Source organism: Aricia agestis, chromosome 11, assembly GCF_905147365.1.
Source record: "Aricia agestis chromosome 11, ilAriAges1.1, whole genome shotgun sequence".
Classification (NCBI taxonomy): Eukaryota; Metazoa; Arthropoda; class Insecta; order Lepidoptera; family Lycaenidae; genus Aricia; species Aricia agestis.
Genome location: NC_056416.1, coordinates 2546346 through 2563075, shown reverse-complemented (window position 1 = coordinate 2563075; position 16730 = coordinate 2546346). Strand labels below are relative to the sequence as shown.

The following is a 16730-nucleotide window of genomic DNA, read 5'->3' as shown; positions in this document are numbered from 1 at the left end:
TTGAACAAATCTAAAACAAAATATATTTTCAGAATACATGGTGCCTACCACCGCGGCACCGGTTCGGGAACTAAGCCGACGAGAAGAACCGGCGTAAGAAACTCGCACGGGGCCCACTTTTTACCAAAAAAAGTGAGAAAAAAATAATCTTTTAAAATAAAATTTACAATGCTGTAACTAAAAATTATACAATGTAAACATAGATAGATACATAATAATTGTAAGTCATGTAGAAGTAGCCTTGCAAGCAGTCATTCAGCATTCTACTCCCAAGATGTGCCATCGCTTATGAAATCATTTTGGTTTTGGCACAAAACGTTCTTTGACTACTTTTTTAAATTTATTAATTGAAAGATTTTGAACGTTTTCTGGGACCATAACATGTTCCCATTTGAATATCAAGGAGTCACCTCGATTTCCCATGGTTTCCATCACCAGACCGCCACTTTTGTGAACATGATACCTACTCGGAACAATACAATGTACAACAAAAGAAAAAATTTGAAAATCGGTTCATAAACGGCGGAGTAATCGTTGAACATACATAAAAAATATATCCACAGCGAACGTCTAGACTCCTCCTGTTTGAAAGTCGGTTAAAAATAATTGTTATAAAAAATAATATGATATTTTAAGATATGTATTTAATTTAAGAATAAAATATAATAAACTATGTGTATTGTTTACTTTCAACGTTTACTTTCAATGTAAGGGCTGATTTACCAGATAGATTTTACCTGAGTAATAAATAAGTAACTTTATAATGTGTTATGTGTATATTATTTACCCCTATAAGAACCTCATATCATAACATATCCGACGATTGAAAAATCATTCCAAAAGAAAATGTGTATCTACTTTTCAATCGTCACCTTTTTTTGCCAATTAAAATTTATGATACCTAATTTGAAATACAAATCTATCAAAGTTGCATATTATTTATTTCTTATAAAAACTCAGGTAAAATAACTCGAACGGACTATACTATCGATAATAAAATATACATCACTAGCACACGCACACATTGACAGATCGAAAATGGTCACGCATTTTCGGGTTGTCAGGTGGTCTATACGACAGTATATATGAAGTCTATGTTTCTGCAACACTGCTTTAGGGGGAAAACGTTTTGAATAGTTGGCAGCACTGATTTAGATTTTAGCAATTAGCATATTCTTGGAGCAAAGGACTCGTTTCCAGCTCCCAATAAATAAAAAAAAAAATTTTTTGCATATTCTGTATTTAGCATTTTCAAACATGGTGGCTTAGTACTTTTTAGGTTAAATTTATAAAAATTATGATAATAGAAGACACTTAGTTATATAAGGAAAAATGAAGCATGTAATGGAATCAATACTTCTAGGTGTGACTGCTATACTATGTGCGTTATTGCTGATAAAAATACTATACAATTTGCGGTAAGTCCGGGCGATAAGGTTATAAAACTCCCGCCTGATGATGATAAAAATAGATTTACAAGAAATTTCGTTTTACAGGACGACTTTATCATGGCGAGTAAATTGCTGGTTTTGCAACAGCAATTTCTGGGTGAAATTCATTGAAAGAAATAGTTGGATTTGTCCTCAATGCGAGCAGTACAATGGGTTCACTAAGGTGAGTCTTTACAATGAATTTTTTTATGTAAATCATAAGTACATTTACAAATCCATTATTCTGCATAATTCTACATAAAAAAATATTTTAAGGACGGTGATTATAATAAGAAACTATGCGAAGATATTGAAGAGAAACACATAAATGGGTTACACAGAACTCCTCCAAAGAATGGTCTTTGCAAGATGTGCAACATCAACCAACAACTCAAAGTAACACAATTGGCTAACTTTGTGCCCATGAATGAAAAAAATTTCGATGGCGAAATAGAACTATACAGGTAATTAATTGATGACATAAACTTTTTTTATGTTATCTTTAGACTGGGTTGCACCAGCTAACTTTAACTTTAACTACAGTGCAAAATGTCAAATCTTTGGTTAAAGTTAAATATTATACTTTAACCAAAAGGAGGCATCCTTACCTCCACTCATACGTGAATTTCTCCGGTTAAAGTTAAACCTAAAGGACGCCATATTTAACTATAAAAATAACTTTTACTTTAACCACGTCTCTGGTGCAACTTATTGATTGATGCAACAAACCATTATTTTGTTTAAAATTAGTATGATGTTAATGACCAAAATTAACAAATGCATAACTTATTGATACTTATCTTAAAAAATGTGATAATCCTCTTTTACCATTTGAGAAGAGATGCTAATTAAAAATTTAAATAATTTCAGGGTCCAGCTAGAGAAAGCATATAAATTATGCTCTCCATGCAAAAAAGTAGTACAAAGCAAGTTGCATAAAGAGAAGGAAAAGCTGCTAGAAGTGAAGCTTCTAGAAACAAGAACACCAGAGAAAAAAAATACAAGAAATGATAAACAAAATGAAATGGTCGGCAACATTATAAGTGGCACTTCTTTATTAATAGCGAGCATCCTTATTATAATGTTATCAATAGAATGCTATGAAAATGCAAAGAAAAGAAAGGATTTATTTAAAACAATAGAAAATTTAAAAGAAATATTACACAGTTTGACGCACAGAGTACTATCTATAGTGAAAATGAAGATGCTTATGACTTTCCCTGCCTTAGAAGATTTGAATATAAATGACACACTTTATTTGGGTACTTTAAATTTAAATAATGAATACAATGACATAGCACAGCAAGCTTTGGGTGGTTTTGTATGTATATTACAAATTGTTGGACATGTATCAAACACAAATAGAGGATATAGCACTGTTACTGAATTGCTGTGGACCGTCTTCGTGGCGGTCACAGTTGCCGACAAATATTTACACAAGGATAAACTTGTTATGAGTATAATAAAGGTATGTTCCTAATATTACAGTACCAATAATATCTATTGCCTCAATTTATATGATTAACATATTTTTTCTTTTTCATTTCAGTTTTGCAGTATTTTTGCTATAATAGTGATTTATAGAAGCAATAAAAATTCTTCAACTAAAAATATTACCAGAAGACATGCACCAAAGAATTTGACAAAAAATAATTTAAAGACATCATTTAATAGAGTTATTGATGAAGAAGATAGTCTATCTTTGGATACGGATGATGATGTTTCACTGAGCAAGTTCGGACTGCACAATTTCTCGGATTCCTCCCATGAAAATTCTAGTGCCCTCAACAATAGTATTATGAGTGGGAGATCATTCACACCTAGGAAAAGCACTCTGTGGACTAAACCAAAGCACAACTCCACTTTTTCTATTAACTCCATGTCTCAAAGTCCAAATAATACAGTATTTGTTAAGCCTTCCTTTAAGAAATACCAAAAATTAGGCGAGGAATCTGACTCTGATTTAGACGAGAGCATAAGTTCCCTATGTATAAGTAGTCCTAAGAAAAAATCTTCGAAGATCAATCCTGTGTTTGAGCTTCGCAAGTTTACGGCATCACCAAATTTCGTCGCTCCGACACCAATGAACAGGGGCAGGCCCCTCATATCTCCGAGTAAGCTAGCTCACGGCACCTCGTGGGTCGCCGGCGGCTACTGGGGCTCTGAAGGAGAAAGGCAAATATTCAATGTTAACGGAAGCAGGTCTTCCAGTCAGAGCTCAGGCTTCGAGTCCCAGGCGTCGAGCAATCAGCGCAACCTATTTTCGCAGCCTCCTTCTCGCGAGGAGTCGGTTTGTAGAGAACCGGAGAAACCTTCCGTGATGCTGGATCGTTTCCAAAACTTTAACTTTAATAACTTTCAGAGTCCTCCAAGCTTCACTCCCGTGAGCTCGCCCGTGTTTCCTTCTATGCAGTACAATAGTCACGTACAAATACCTCAGCCACGCTTCGCTCAGAACTATGTTTCTCAGAGCGTATTCTCTCAGCACGGCACTGTGCATAACATGTTCAAGGCCCCTAGCGGGTCCCGACTGATCAAGCTGCCTCAGGACTCTTTTATGTCCCACTAATGCTCAACAGCTAGTCAGTATGACGTATTTTTTTTAACTAACCTCCGCCGTTTTTGTCGTTCAAATGATTTATTTTTTGTATTTAGTTGTATAAACTGCCAACGTAGTAAGTTAAGGATCTTGTTGTATCGCGTAGTCTGTAAGTGGTTACTATTTTATGTTTGACATAATACATAGTGGTAAGATTCTGATCTCGTGTTGGTGCCAGCCCGGCCACCCCGTGTCAGGTGATGGCTATGTGAAAGCATTAAGAATTATTATAGTTATTATTTTTATATGGACGTCACTGTCCTTTATCTGAACAAAATGTGATATGTAAAGACTAGTAATTTTTGCTAATGAAGAAAATGATTCTTGATGTTTATCATCGTTTCGATTTCGTCATCTTAAAGCGAAATGTTTTTGTGAAGCTCCTAAAATAAAAGCGCAAAAATATAATATTCAGTTTTAATTTACTCCTTATAATATAGCCTATTTCTATACATACCCATCTCTTCCCTTTCTCTCATGGGGTTGTAGATACTGCTGTGGAGTCGGTGGTACGAAGCTATCTTCGTATAGTGTCGACAAGTAATCGTTAACATTGTCACAAGCCCAACTATACTCGAGATACTCTTTCAAACCCCATTCAGTTATATTACCCTGCAAACAGTTTTTAAATTTTATACGCGTGTCAAAAATAATGGGCTTACTGCCCTCAAAACACGTAAGAGTCTCGTACTTACTACGCCACTGCTTATCATCGTCGCGTTACAATATTTTACTAAATAAGTCTATGACTAGTCACTAGCTTGCTATACAATATACATGCGGGATAATAGTATTGCTGTCTTGTATCTTGTTGCAAATATAGTGTCGATAGACGCTACCCATCAGGCAATACGTCTGCTCTTTAAGGCCTCAGCCTTAAATACAGAAGGCAGTGGCGGCGGCGCGGCGCGCGGCGGGCGTGTTGAGCGACGCGCGGCGTACAGGACAACTTTCCGCCCCGCTGTCCGCTAGCTTAGAGGTTGACTGCAGAGGCCTAACTAACTCTCTTACTAATCATATTCCATACAAAAACTGCAGCCTACATACGTAACATTCGCTGAGATCCTGCTGTGGGTAGTAATGGTTCTTGAAACGTTTGTAAAACCGCTGCGGCGGTCCGCACAGGGGTTTCGGTAGATGGTTGTAAACGAGGTCAGTGGTGGTTGCGAAATTACCGCAGGATTCGTAGAGGTCGTCTTTTATGGCTGGGATTATGTTGCCCTGTTGAAATAACATTCGATCAGGGTGAACCTACTGCTCATCTACCTACATATTATAATTATATGCAGGTACGTACGGACTACGGTGAGAGTTGAGACCACAGGCGTAGCACAGCACCCTTTTTCAAGGCCCGATATTAGGGAAGGTGTGGCCTCTTGTAAGCGCGACAGGGTATAGGGACTAGGGTATACGGTATACCGTTAGGGTATTTAAGTACGGTATAGGTACCGTGTGGTGTAAGGGTTTATAAATTATAGTTAAGTACTTATTTATCACTCAAACCTGCCAGCTGTTCAACTTGTTATTTCGAAAATCTGATTGACGCGACTCGCGTTGCAGTTTTTTAAGGTCGATCTTTTCATTTGGGGGATAGTCGAGCGAACCATCTTTTGGACATTCTATTCTATCTTCCACCCAGTTACCTAAAGGGAAAACGTTTAGCTAATTAGTAATTACTGTGTTAATCTTTTTTTCATAAGTTTTATGACCGGTCTTGATACCGAGATCGAAAGATAGGTCATGATAAGTCATAACTCATCAAACTTGTATGAAAAATGCGCCCCACCCTGCTGCACCCGTCACAATGCGCGCGTACCTTAATCCTACTGCTGGTCGCTGGACAGAGACCAGGCTACAAATTACAATGCCTTTCAATAATATAAATATCATAGATGCCTTTAGTTTGCTACTCTTTCAGATTACAATAAAATGACAAAATATCGTACCCACTAATACTCCATTGGAATAAATGGGTGCTGGTCTGAGAGCTTGAGAAATAGCCTCTGCGCGTGTTGGCGATTTTTTGCGTATGCTAATAATATTTGGGTCCATGTTCAAAAATATAAATAAAAAGGGGTTATAAAAATGACATATCCTTATTACATAATTATGTCAGTCATCACACTATCAATCAAAACTTTTTTAAACTGGATTAGAAACCAGGGCATGTGATTTGTGAACAGCTTCAGTAAAACAATCAATCATTTTTTTTGGTTTGTAAAAAGCCCTTAATGGCAAATTACTGCCAATTCTTGTGTTTATGTGACGATGTTTGTAGACTATATCTACATCTCACAGGAGTAATAGAAGTCCTATTTTACCTCTCCAGCCTTGCTGATCCATTTGGCTCTAAGTTTTTATAAAGATTAATATCAATCCAATAAAAAGCAGGCTATTCTTTTTATATTAAGTAATTTATTTAAGTAAGTAACTTATTTATTAAGCTTAAGATTTATTTACAAGTGCTTTACCAAAGCAACAGATTACAAACAGAAGGACAACATTTCTATTTATACTATTTATACGAATATGAAACAATTTAAGGCACAAGGCAACCTTGTGCCTTATTGGCAGTCCCAAGTATTCAGCTTTCTTACAGGTACACTAGAGCCCCTAGCTATGACATTTACTTTATCTGATTCTATAGAAAGCTTTAAAGACAATGTTTTAGCTAAAGGGCCTGATCTGTCTTCGCCTGTACAATTTGTTACAAGGATAATATTATTCAGTTTCCATTTGATTAGGTAAATTAATATCCGGTCTAGGGAAAGACTGAAGTAGTGCCGCTAACTGACTCTCCATTGGCCCACATTTTTGTACAATGTTTTGCATATTCTTCTCAATATGCAATATATCCTGTGTTATTGACTCCATCCCCTGAAAATATTAGCATATACTTATTTTAAAAAGAATGATCTGGAATTGTAGCCCAACATAGTTATGTAATAATTTAATATGTATATTATGTGAAATTCATGCACAACATAATGTATGTGTGTAAATGGCATAAAAATTCTGCACCGAAAATCCCAGGTGTTAATTATTGTCCTGCAATTTCTGGAGTTACGGCATTATTCAGCCAACAACTTCTATTGTTGTGGGCTATGGGTATTGGCTCCACCGGATTACAATTATTGCTGAATAGTTTTGGTGTACATTTTTATACCAATTACGATTCACCAAGGTATAGTTTTGGTTTTCTAAAAGTGTAGGATAAAATATGTACTTACCCGTATCATAGAAACATACAAATGCGTGCAAGTTTTTTTATTATACCGTATATACCCGCTCACATTGGATTCTGTGTCGGAATACATGGAAGTCATTTTGATTGCGAGCTATTAATTTTATAAATATAATGGAAATTTCTATATAATATTGAGTAAATTAAGTAAATACAATAGCGCTTTTCAAAACAGACGGTTTTATAACTTGACGGTTGAAATCAGTGTTGCCAACGCGACTCATACAAAATTTGCTAAACTGCTGTTAAAAATTTGCCAAAATTATGCTAATTGCTATAAAATTATGCTAAAACTTTTCAAAGTCCTAAAAAACGTTATTATTAATTTTAAATCTTTAATAATCAACAAAATCCGAATTAATTTTATGTTTTAATCAATTACGTTATAGAACAAAATATTAATATCTTGTTCTTCATCGATAGCTGTTGCTGCTGATGTACAAATTATTGTAAACTCTACTCTCCTTAGTAGTTGGTTAATTAGGTATTATGGGTACCCAGAGCAATGCTAGTATATGCCTATTTTGTTTCATTCAGGGTGATAAAATCAAACTTGGTAGTAGACCAATTACAATAATAATAAAATGATATTATACTAATAATATTTTGGAAATTATTAAACTTTTTTTAATGTTTTGTCTCATTTAATAGACTTTTTGATGTTACTGGCATGTAAGTATAACGTATTGTTGAGATCGAGCACTAGGGGCGCGGCGGGAACTTATCAGGAGCAAACCGAAAAAATAATAGTACTGGCTGGTCTGGCCATTCTTGCGCCCCCCAGAGTCTACGCCATGTGCCTGGGCACCGGTGGCACCGCCCTATTTACGGCACTGCCTATAGAGCGGAACGTCAGGTATCCGGAATTGAGTAAGAATAACAGCATTTCCTTGTCCTCTCTAGGCCTCTCTAAAAATTATAAAATAGCATTTAAAGTTTTCACTGACAAACGGTTGCGAAGTTTCAACTTCATTCATTTGGCTGAAAACGCGTTCAATTTCGGCGTTAGATGTGGTAGTGATAATAATGAGTAATAAATACTCTTTTGACTTTTCAGAGTAATTATTACTCTGTTTTAGAACACACGCTTAGTAGTTGAATCGGATCGTTTGTTTCATGGTTAAAATATGCTAAAAAATATGCTATATGCTAAACAACAAATAAATATGCTAAACAACGTAAAAATATGCCAAATTTAGCATAAAATATGCTAAATTGGCAACACTGGTTGAAATCATGTTGAAATTTGAATATTGATAATTTATGTCACGTTGACGTTGATTTTGAATATAACAATTGTTTTTTTTAACTTTGCATAACTTTTGCATAAACTTTGCTTTAAGAAATTTTCATAAATTGGTAAAAAAATAATAATTATGAAGCATTTTTTATTTTATTCATATTTCTAATATGGGTAACTTACTAATGGGTAATGAACCAATAAACCAAAAAACATTTGGTATATTTTTGAGCTTTGTCTTTTACCTGCGACTCTAGTTATTAAAAAGATTTAATGTCAGATTAAAAAAAATCCGACGACTCATGTCATTTGTCAACGTACCGTATGTCAAGTTCAAGATTAGGTATGGAAATAAAAATTTGTTGTGTCTTGAAAAATTTATAATTGAATGCTTTAGCTATCTATTTACTCATTATTTAATATTTATACGGGTTGTTAATGGACTGATCTCTTTCATATTAAAGTGTAAACTCGCCATAATATACCTTTTGTTTAGTGATAAAAAATACCTCGCACGTACAAAGTAAAGAAAAGGTCTTTAGTGGACGATAATAGTAGTTTAACAAGTGTTTTTTCTTCGTGTAACGTTCCAAACGGTTGGAAGAAGTAATAATTTCCAAGTATACGTGTTTTTAACGAAAATTTTGTCTCATCTCATTCATGAAATACGTGAGTTTCTCAGCTGTTTACCTATCTCCCATGTTTGCATTTGCAACGGATATTGTTACAATTATTGATTAAATTGCCTTGCAAACTTGCAAGATCTGATGAATACATGACACATTACGCCAAAATAGTAAAAAGCTTTTAAAAATAAGTTAATTTACAAGGTTACTACTAGTCCTTTTTCATTCAATACAGCAAAATAAAAATATTGCAGCAATGTTATGGTTTTCTTTAATAGCTTTTATTAAATCATTTGTTGCCATTTTTATGACTTATTATATTTAAGATGATGCTTTAAAATTGCATAATTCTTAAAACCAAGAAAGTGTAATTAAAAATTGTTTTATCTATCTAGATATAATATGAAATATTTAAAGTAGATTGGTACTTATTGAGACTGATACTTCTTTTTTATCAACTTCTTATCACATTTTATCCCTTTTACCTGGTCTACCAGACATACAAATAAATGAAAATTTATTGCGACTACATTCAATTTGCGGCATGCATGCCTTTGCCTATATTTAATCCGGTCTAGTAATATATCATATTCCAGTATCAAAACCTATGAGTTTTGGTTTTGTGTCTGTTACATACTCAAGATTAGCTTTAGTATATTGAAGATATATCAATTATGCAACAAGTTAATTGCAAAAAATAATTACTTTGACAACCTCTGTGGCTCAGTTGTGGGCAGTGGGCTGTTGGTAGCTCAAGTCGGGGGTTGCGGGTTCGAATCCCGCCAATGGAACAAAAAGTTTTCAAAGTACCTGGGTCAATGGATGTGTATTAAATATGTTTATATAATAAAAATCTTAAATATATGTATAGTATAAAAGTATTAAATATATTTCCGTTGTCTGGTACCTGTAACAAAGTCCTTCAGGTACTTAGCATGGGGCCAGACTGACATGGTGTAAAGTATCCATCGATATTATAATTACTTGCCTAGCTCATCCAGGGTTGCATAGTAATAGGTTACATAATATCTGTGTTAAAACAATAGACACAAAAAGTAATTATTTAACACATATGAATTTTATTAGCATAAGTTTAGAGGTTGTTTTGAGTATTTAAGTTAAATCCCCAAGCGGCAGCTGGCTGCTGCATAACAATTGAAAATCTAATGTGATTGCGATACAATTACCAATAAAAAGATGAAAATTCATGTTAGTTGTATGGGACTTCATTACTATGTTTTTACTTTTTAGCAGCAATACAAATACTTCAATAATTATCTAATTTTAAAATTTATAACAAACTAATACAAACTATATCACATTGAGTTTTAATTCATTACTTTTGTTTTCATGTTGATTAAATTGTTACTTAACAGAGTAAATTTGGTGGAACATTCATCATAGTATTCCTTAGTTTACGGGTCCTCTCAAACAACAAATAAAAAAAGAATGTTTAAAATATTTTTGAGTAAAATTGATTATCATTTATCATGTTATGTTCAAAATGTGTTTGTGTGTTTGTGACGGCACAGAGCGAGACACACACAATAGCACATAGTAAGGGCACAGTGACCTCTTTGTGACTTCTAAGATATGGAGGAGTTTATATAATATATTTGCAATTTTATTTTTTATTTATTTTATTGGTACAGAAAAACTTACAGCTAAACAAATCTCAATAACGACTAAGTCAGAAACAAATAGCCATTTACAAGTTTTTACATTTAATAGAGAGAGAGAGAGAGATTGAGAGAGAGATTATGATGTCAGAAGATAATAAGTTTAAATGGGTTACATAAATAAAGTTATTATTATAATAAATAAATAAAATAAAAATTGTTCTATTTCTGAGTAAATTTGAATCAAATCTTTTCATAATGTCTACCTGATGACCTACCACCGGTTCGGGAACTAACCCGGCGAGAAGAACCGGCGTAAGAAACTCGCACATTATTTTGTGCTATACATAAAAAACTTGTACTTAACTCATAAGTCGTAATATAATGTAGCAGCGCAATTCAAAGATCAAATTTCATTCAATAAAATTTTAAAAACAAAAATAACCACTAAAATTATTATTTACGCAAAAAAAAAAGTAATTTGCTAAAATCATGTGCATTTGGCTAGTGAATAGGTCGTATTAGACGGCAGTAGGTCGTGCGGCGCCGGCCGGGCTGGCGACGCGACGTCGCGACTCACCCCTTCGCCCCATCCACCCCAATCTCCCCCCATCCATACCCCTCGCATCTCCGTAGTCTTGCACTTTATTTTCGACGGTAGCATTATTAGTACTGCTTTCTGTTGCTTAACTTTCACGGCTATTCTCTTTGTTGATTCTCACGCTTTCATTTCAGTTGACGATGCTGTAGACGTGCAATAAGACATGTCCGATCATGACGAGTGTGCGGAACAGTGCGATACGGGAGACAGTGCCAAAGTGATAGACAGGGAAGAGCAGGGAAGCAGTGGGGTGAAAAGTGATATCGAGAACAGTGGGGTTAAAGAGAAAAGTGAAGTCGAGGACGGTGGGGTTGAAAATAAAGTTGAGGAAAAACGTGAAATTGAAGAGAAAAGCGAAGTTGAGAAAGAGGACAGCGAAGTCGCTGAAGATGTCGGCACCATCACGTGGACGTTGGAGGACGGTCAGTTCCGAGTGGCGTGGTCGCTGCCCGAAGGAAAGGCGACCTCGAAGGACTATGTCGCCCTCTGTTATAAAGGTAAGCTTTTTTTAAACCTATAGATAAAGCAAACAAATCATCATTTTTTTTTAAATATATTTATATATTATTTCTAGAAACTTAAAAACGAACACCATTGAACCTCGCCAAACGGTTTATCGGCGAGTTAATGTTAGAACTAAACCGGCCTAAGCTGGCGCCTTCAGTTACGAGATATTTCGCATGCAAATTTTCTAGGAAACATTTTCCAGATACATAATTCGATTTTTTTTCGTCCGATCATCCTGATTGTACTTTTTTTTGTTAGATGTTAACAATTTTTTATGTAATTCTTACAATATTATCCTTTTTAGGGTTCCGTAGCCAAATGGCAAAAAACGGAACCCTTATAGATTCGTCATGTCTGTCTGTCTGTCCGTCCGTATATCACAGCAACATTCCTCCGAAACTATAAGAGCTATACTATTGAAAATTGGTAAGTAGATGTAGTCTGTAAACCGCATTAAGATTTTGATACAAAAATGGAAAAATTATTAAAAATTTTAGGGGTCCCCATAGGTACAACTGAAACAAAAAAAAATTTGTTTCATCTAACCTATACGTGTGGGGTATCTATGAATAGGGCTTCAAAATCATATTGAGGTTTCTCATGTCATTTTTTTCTAACTTGAATAGTTTCCTCTTCCAAAGTGGAAAAATTTGTGTCGCCTCCCCTCTAACTTCTAAAGTAGGGGCATGATAAGTCTAAAAATAATATATGATGTACATTACTATAAAAACTACCAACGAAAATTGGTTTGAACGAGATCTAGCAAGTAGTTTTTTTTATACGTCATAAATGGTAAACCTTAAATTAATTTTCATTAAATCAACTGAAATATAAAAATAAATCAAAAACCTTTTAATTTCATTAAAATAAACCTTATTACTGCTGCGGAACCCTTCATGGGCGAGTCCAACTCGCACTTGGCCGCTTTTTGAACATTGAACAGAGACGGGCGTCGAGCACGCAAACAATCTATCTACTATTTTGGTATGTCATCTCACTCTTGGGAATCGTACATTCTATACTCATGTAGAGGTTTACGGAAAATATTGCAAATTCCTGACGCCTGTTTCAAAGATAGAGCAACGAAAACAGTCACTCTCTCGACTCTTAGTTTTTGCATCACAACTTTAATCCAATCATGCAAGTTAAGATGCAAAAGAGAATTCGTTCTTTTTGGGCTGCACTCATTTAATGATGATTAAACTTCAATTTAATGAGGAGTTTGACAGATCATGTATGAATGAGGTTTATGTCAAAGTCTTCATTTAAGTACGATTAAGTAATAAACGTTCGTCTCTGAGTGCTGCAGTAATAGTTTCTATACAATTTTTAGAAATAATTTTTAGAAGTAATTTAACCCATCAAGCTCCATAAGCTCACCGGTGGGCGAGACATTGTGTCTCGTAGAATAAGTAATAACAATAGATTTCCAAGAATCCACGATCGAAGGAGCCGCTTTAAAATTCTAGGGGATAACCTCCTTTTTTGAAGTCGGTTAAAAATTAGTTATCTAATGCTTGCCGTCTAGTCTAGTTTTTCAATCAATGATGAAATGAAGCAGCTTTTTCCTGGCGTAACGTTTCCTCTCGCGGCGGTACATAACTGTACAGTGTACTGGTGAGCTGAGGCCGCACGTTGCATTAATTGGCGACAGGAAGCTATGCCACCCTTCAGATAACGACGAAGATCTTATCTCTCTTCATTAATATGCATGTCTTTTAATTATGCATCTAAGTCCATAATTCGCTAGGACTCTGAGGCCGTGTGTCCACCGCTACCGTCGCCGACAAAAATTTGAATAATGCCACTTTATAACCTAGGTCCTAGGTTATAAAGTGGCTGTCGTGTCGTCGTCGTCTGACACAGACAACCGTTGGCAAAGTTGCGGTGGGTTGATCGTCCCCGTAACTTTGCCTAAGCGGTGAGTGGAGCAACATGGGGTTTTAGTGTCCCCAATCCGCCGGGGATGCGTAATTTCCCCATGTAAAAAAAAAAAAAGGTTATAAAGTGGCATTATTTCGTCGTCGTCGTCCTAGGTCCTAGGACGACGACGACGAAAAACAAAAAACAAAATATGAGCAAGCGAACTGGGATTTAATCCCCTCTCACCCCGCAACTCTCTACGCTCCACGTTTAGGTATGAAACTCGTGAGCTCGCAGCTGCCCCCCCTGCCCGTACCCATGCCTAGGTTATAGGTTTCATTTTCTACCGACATTGGTCTAGCGACCCATGCCGCCGCTGCTTTGTAGAGCCGCTGTTTAGTGGCGTAGAGCTAAATTAAACCTATAGTCTAGAGCCTGACTCTTAGAATCTAGAGTCTAGGTCATAAAGTGTTATTTTATTTTAAAGTTTATCGGTAACGTTGGCGGTGGAAAAATGCCCTATGTGGACGTTTTGTCGCAATACGAGGATGACCCCCGCTGTTTCTCACACAACATAGTTTAATTTACTGGTTTTGCCCCTAGAATGGCAGTAAATTATTAATTAATTAGTCACTCTCTTGCAAAAAATTAAATTTACATTATATACGTGGGAGAGCCATGCTTCGGCACGAATGGGCCGGCTCGACCGGAGAAATACCACGTTCTCACAGAAAACCGGCGTGAAACAGCGCTTGCGCTGTGTTTCGCCGACTGAGTGAGTTTACCGTAGGCCCAATCCCCTACCCTATTCCCTTCCCTACCCTTCCCTATTCCCTTCCCTTCCCGTCAGTACCCTCCCCTATTACCCTATTCCCTCTTAAAAGGCCGGCAACGCACCTGCAGCTCTTCAGATGCTGCGAGTGTCCATGGGCGACGGAAGTTGCTTTTTTTTTATGAAATAAGGGGGCAAACGAGCAAACGGGTCACCTGATGGAAAGCATTTTTCATAAAAAAATAAATAAAATAAATTAAATGGTTTTAAGAACATCCTACTTAAACTGGGTTTAAATCCCAATATCAAGAGCTTTATATTATTGGTTTTAAATTTTACCAATTCTCTTAAATCTGCACGGTCTCTCAATACAGATTTCATATTTGGGCATTGGGCAACCATTAAAAAAAATCGGTTAGTCGTAAAAATAAATGTACAATGCCAACTGTATCCCATTTAATCTTTATCGGCATTAGTCATTATTATAATCGCGTGGGGCCTATATCATTAGAGCCAAAAAGATATGTAAATAACCGATCGTCATTGTAAAGGCTCCAATAAAAACGGACACCGTCAAAATGTCAATTGAGAAGTCAACGAATTCTAAATGGCTTATCAAATTATTTTTTGGACGATACCGCCAATAAAACCGCTAAGAAAAAAATAAAAGATGTAAGGTTAATGTTTTAAGTACTGGGCGAGGTTTAAAGAAATGAATGCGCTGATCGTTCTTGGCATCTTTATCTTTGCAGCCGGCTGCTCAAACTTGAGGAAAGTAATTTCCACCCACACTTAATCGCGCGTCCGTTCAAACTGCTATGTAATGCAAAACGATAATCATACTTCCATACTTACTTATATATTTTCTCTATGCTTATACTTACTAACTAATATTATAATTAACTAGACGTACCGCGCGGCTTCGCCCGCGTAAATTAGATATTTCACAGACAAATTAGTCCACAAAAATAGCCTTTATGATCCTTCACGTGGTCTACTTCTTATCTGTGCCGAATAACAGAATTATTATTTTTAACAAAAAATTAAAACCGACTTCCAAGGTAAAAACAATAATAACATCCTTATAATATGAACTAAAAAGTATTAAATATTTTTGCCTATCTAATAGTGCCTTTTTCCGAATTCGGCTAAACCTCAACAGCTATTTTTGTACTCAATTTTCATCATTTTGAAGTCGGTACCAGATAGCTGAATCTTTAGTTCTCTGACAGAATATTTGAAACTTTTGGAACTGGCACCGATTTCAAAATTATGAAGATTGAGTAAGGAAATAGTTGAGGTTTAGCCGAATTCGGAAAAAGGCACTATTAGATAGGAAAAATTATTTAATACTTTTTAGTTCATATTATAAGGATGTTATTATTGTTTTTACCTTGGAAGTCGGTTTTAATTTTTTGTTAAAAATAATAATTTCACTCTTTTTAGTTGCCTACTAACCATCGCGTAAGAAAATACTTCAACCCCTTAATATTATCTTAATCTTGGTAAATGTTTACAAACCTACCCCAATTTATTTGACAAACTACTACAAAAGAAAGTCGACGGAGCCCCGCTACGCGGGGCTCCTATATCTGGGTGTTGTGGTCTAAGTTCCAACCTAACCTAACCTACTTTTGGACTTTCTAGATTGTGTTTGTTTTTGTTTTGGAGTGGGGCTGCGCCCCCCGAGCCCCCTTTAGGGGGGGCTGCGCCTCCCCGTCCCCCCCCCTTCGGTATTCGTGGCTAAGTAGTTAAGTAAGACCCACTCATCACAGCCTTGAGATGCCTTAAAAATACTTCGTAAACATCAGAAAACAGATGATCTTATCTGAAGATTACGAAAATCTCAAATGCGAATTTCTTCTAAACGGAGAGTTTACAGGCGGTGGAAACGGTAAGTAGGAGTTTTTCTCACCCAAAACAATCCTCCTTGACCCATGTCACCAATATTTAATTGACGTAGAGTTCCTGAACCTTAGCCAAATTTTTCTAAGTATTTTCGCCATACTAACGAGGTTCGTATATCGGCCTGTATCTGGCCGGGGGTTGATTTTTGAGAAAAGTTTATTTGAGCTTTCTTACTCCCCTTGGCGCCCCCTATCGATTGGTGTATTCAAAAGGGGTGGTTATAAGAGGTTGAATTTTTTCGTCCAAATTTTTTAAAGTATTTTCTCCGTGCTAACGAGGGTCACATTTCGGCCTGTCTTTCGACAGGGGTTGATTTTTGAG

At 35.9% G+C, this 16730-nt stretch overlaps 3 protein-coding genes across 4 annotated transcripts in view; 2 read left to right on the top strand and 1 right to left on the bottom strand.

Annotated features, from left to right (window-relative positions):
- Positions 1–1246: 1246 nt before the first annotated feature.
- On the top strand, positions 1247–4437 carry LOC121731496 (transmembrane protein 201 homolog). Its single transcript, XM_042120928.1, has 5 exons — positions 1247–1418; positions 1497–1614; positions 1707–1894; positions 2301–2898; positions 2980–4437. Exons 1-5 carry the CDS (start codon positions 1333–1335, stop codon positions 3997–3999), a joined length of 2010 nt encoding a protein of 669 aa, XP_041976862.1. The 5' UTR covers positions 1247–1332; the 3' UTR covers positions 4000–4437.
- On the bottom strand, positions 4309–6108 carry LOC121731498. Its single transcript, XM_042120930.1, has 5 exons — positions 5976–6108; positions 5533–5672; positions 5077–5250; positions 4487–4641; positions 4309–4412 (listed from the first exon to the last, which is right to left on the bottom strand). The coding sequence occupies exons 1-5, from the start codon at positions 6079–6081 to the stop codon at positions 4364–4366; spliced, it is 624 nt and encodes a 207-aa protein (XP_041976864.1). The 5' UTR covers positions 6082–6108; the 3' UTR covers positions 4309–4363.
- A 2810-nt stretch (positions 6109–8918) lies between these two features.
- LOC121732085 (E3 ubiquitin-protein ligase HECW2) overlaps positions 8919–16730 on the top strand; it is a 114221-nt gene continuing 106409 nt past the window's right edge. The window contains exons 1-2 of one of the 2 annotated variants that reach the window (XM_042121872.1): positions 8919–9182; positions 11494–11856. In XM_042121872.1, coding sequence (XP_041977806.1) covers positions 11523–11856 — 334 coding nt within the window. In that variant the 5' untranslated portion in view covers positions 8919–9182; positions 11494–11522. The remainder of the gene's footprint in view (positions 9183–11493; positions 11857–16730) is intronic. The other variant, XM_042121873.1, reaches the window with a different exon arrangement.

Coding starts and splice junctions, on each gene's coding strand:
- LOC121731496 (XM_042120928.1), top strand. CDS start 1,333: ATGAAGCATGTAATGGAATCAATACTTCTAGGTGTGACTGCTATACTA. Junction 1,615..1,706: donor AGTACAATGGGTTCACTAAG/GTGAGTCTTTAC, acceptor AAATATTTTAAG/GACGGTGATTATAATAAGAA. Junction 2,899..2,979: donor TTGTTATGAGTATAATAAAG/GTATGTTCCTAA, acceptor TTTTCATTTCAG/TTTTGCAGTATTTTTGCTAT.
- LOC121731498 (XM_042120930.1), bottom strand. CDS start 6,081: ATGGACCCAAATATTATTAGCATACGCAAAAAATCGCCAACACGCGCA. Junction 5,251..5,532: donor ACAAGTTGAACAGCTGGCAG/GTTTGAGTGATA, acceptor TTATTTCAACAG/GGCAACATAATCCCAGCCAT. Junction 4,642..5,076: donor AGGATCTCAGCGAATGTTAC/GTATGTAGGCTG, acceptor AACTGTTTGCAG/GGTAATATAACTGAATGGGG.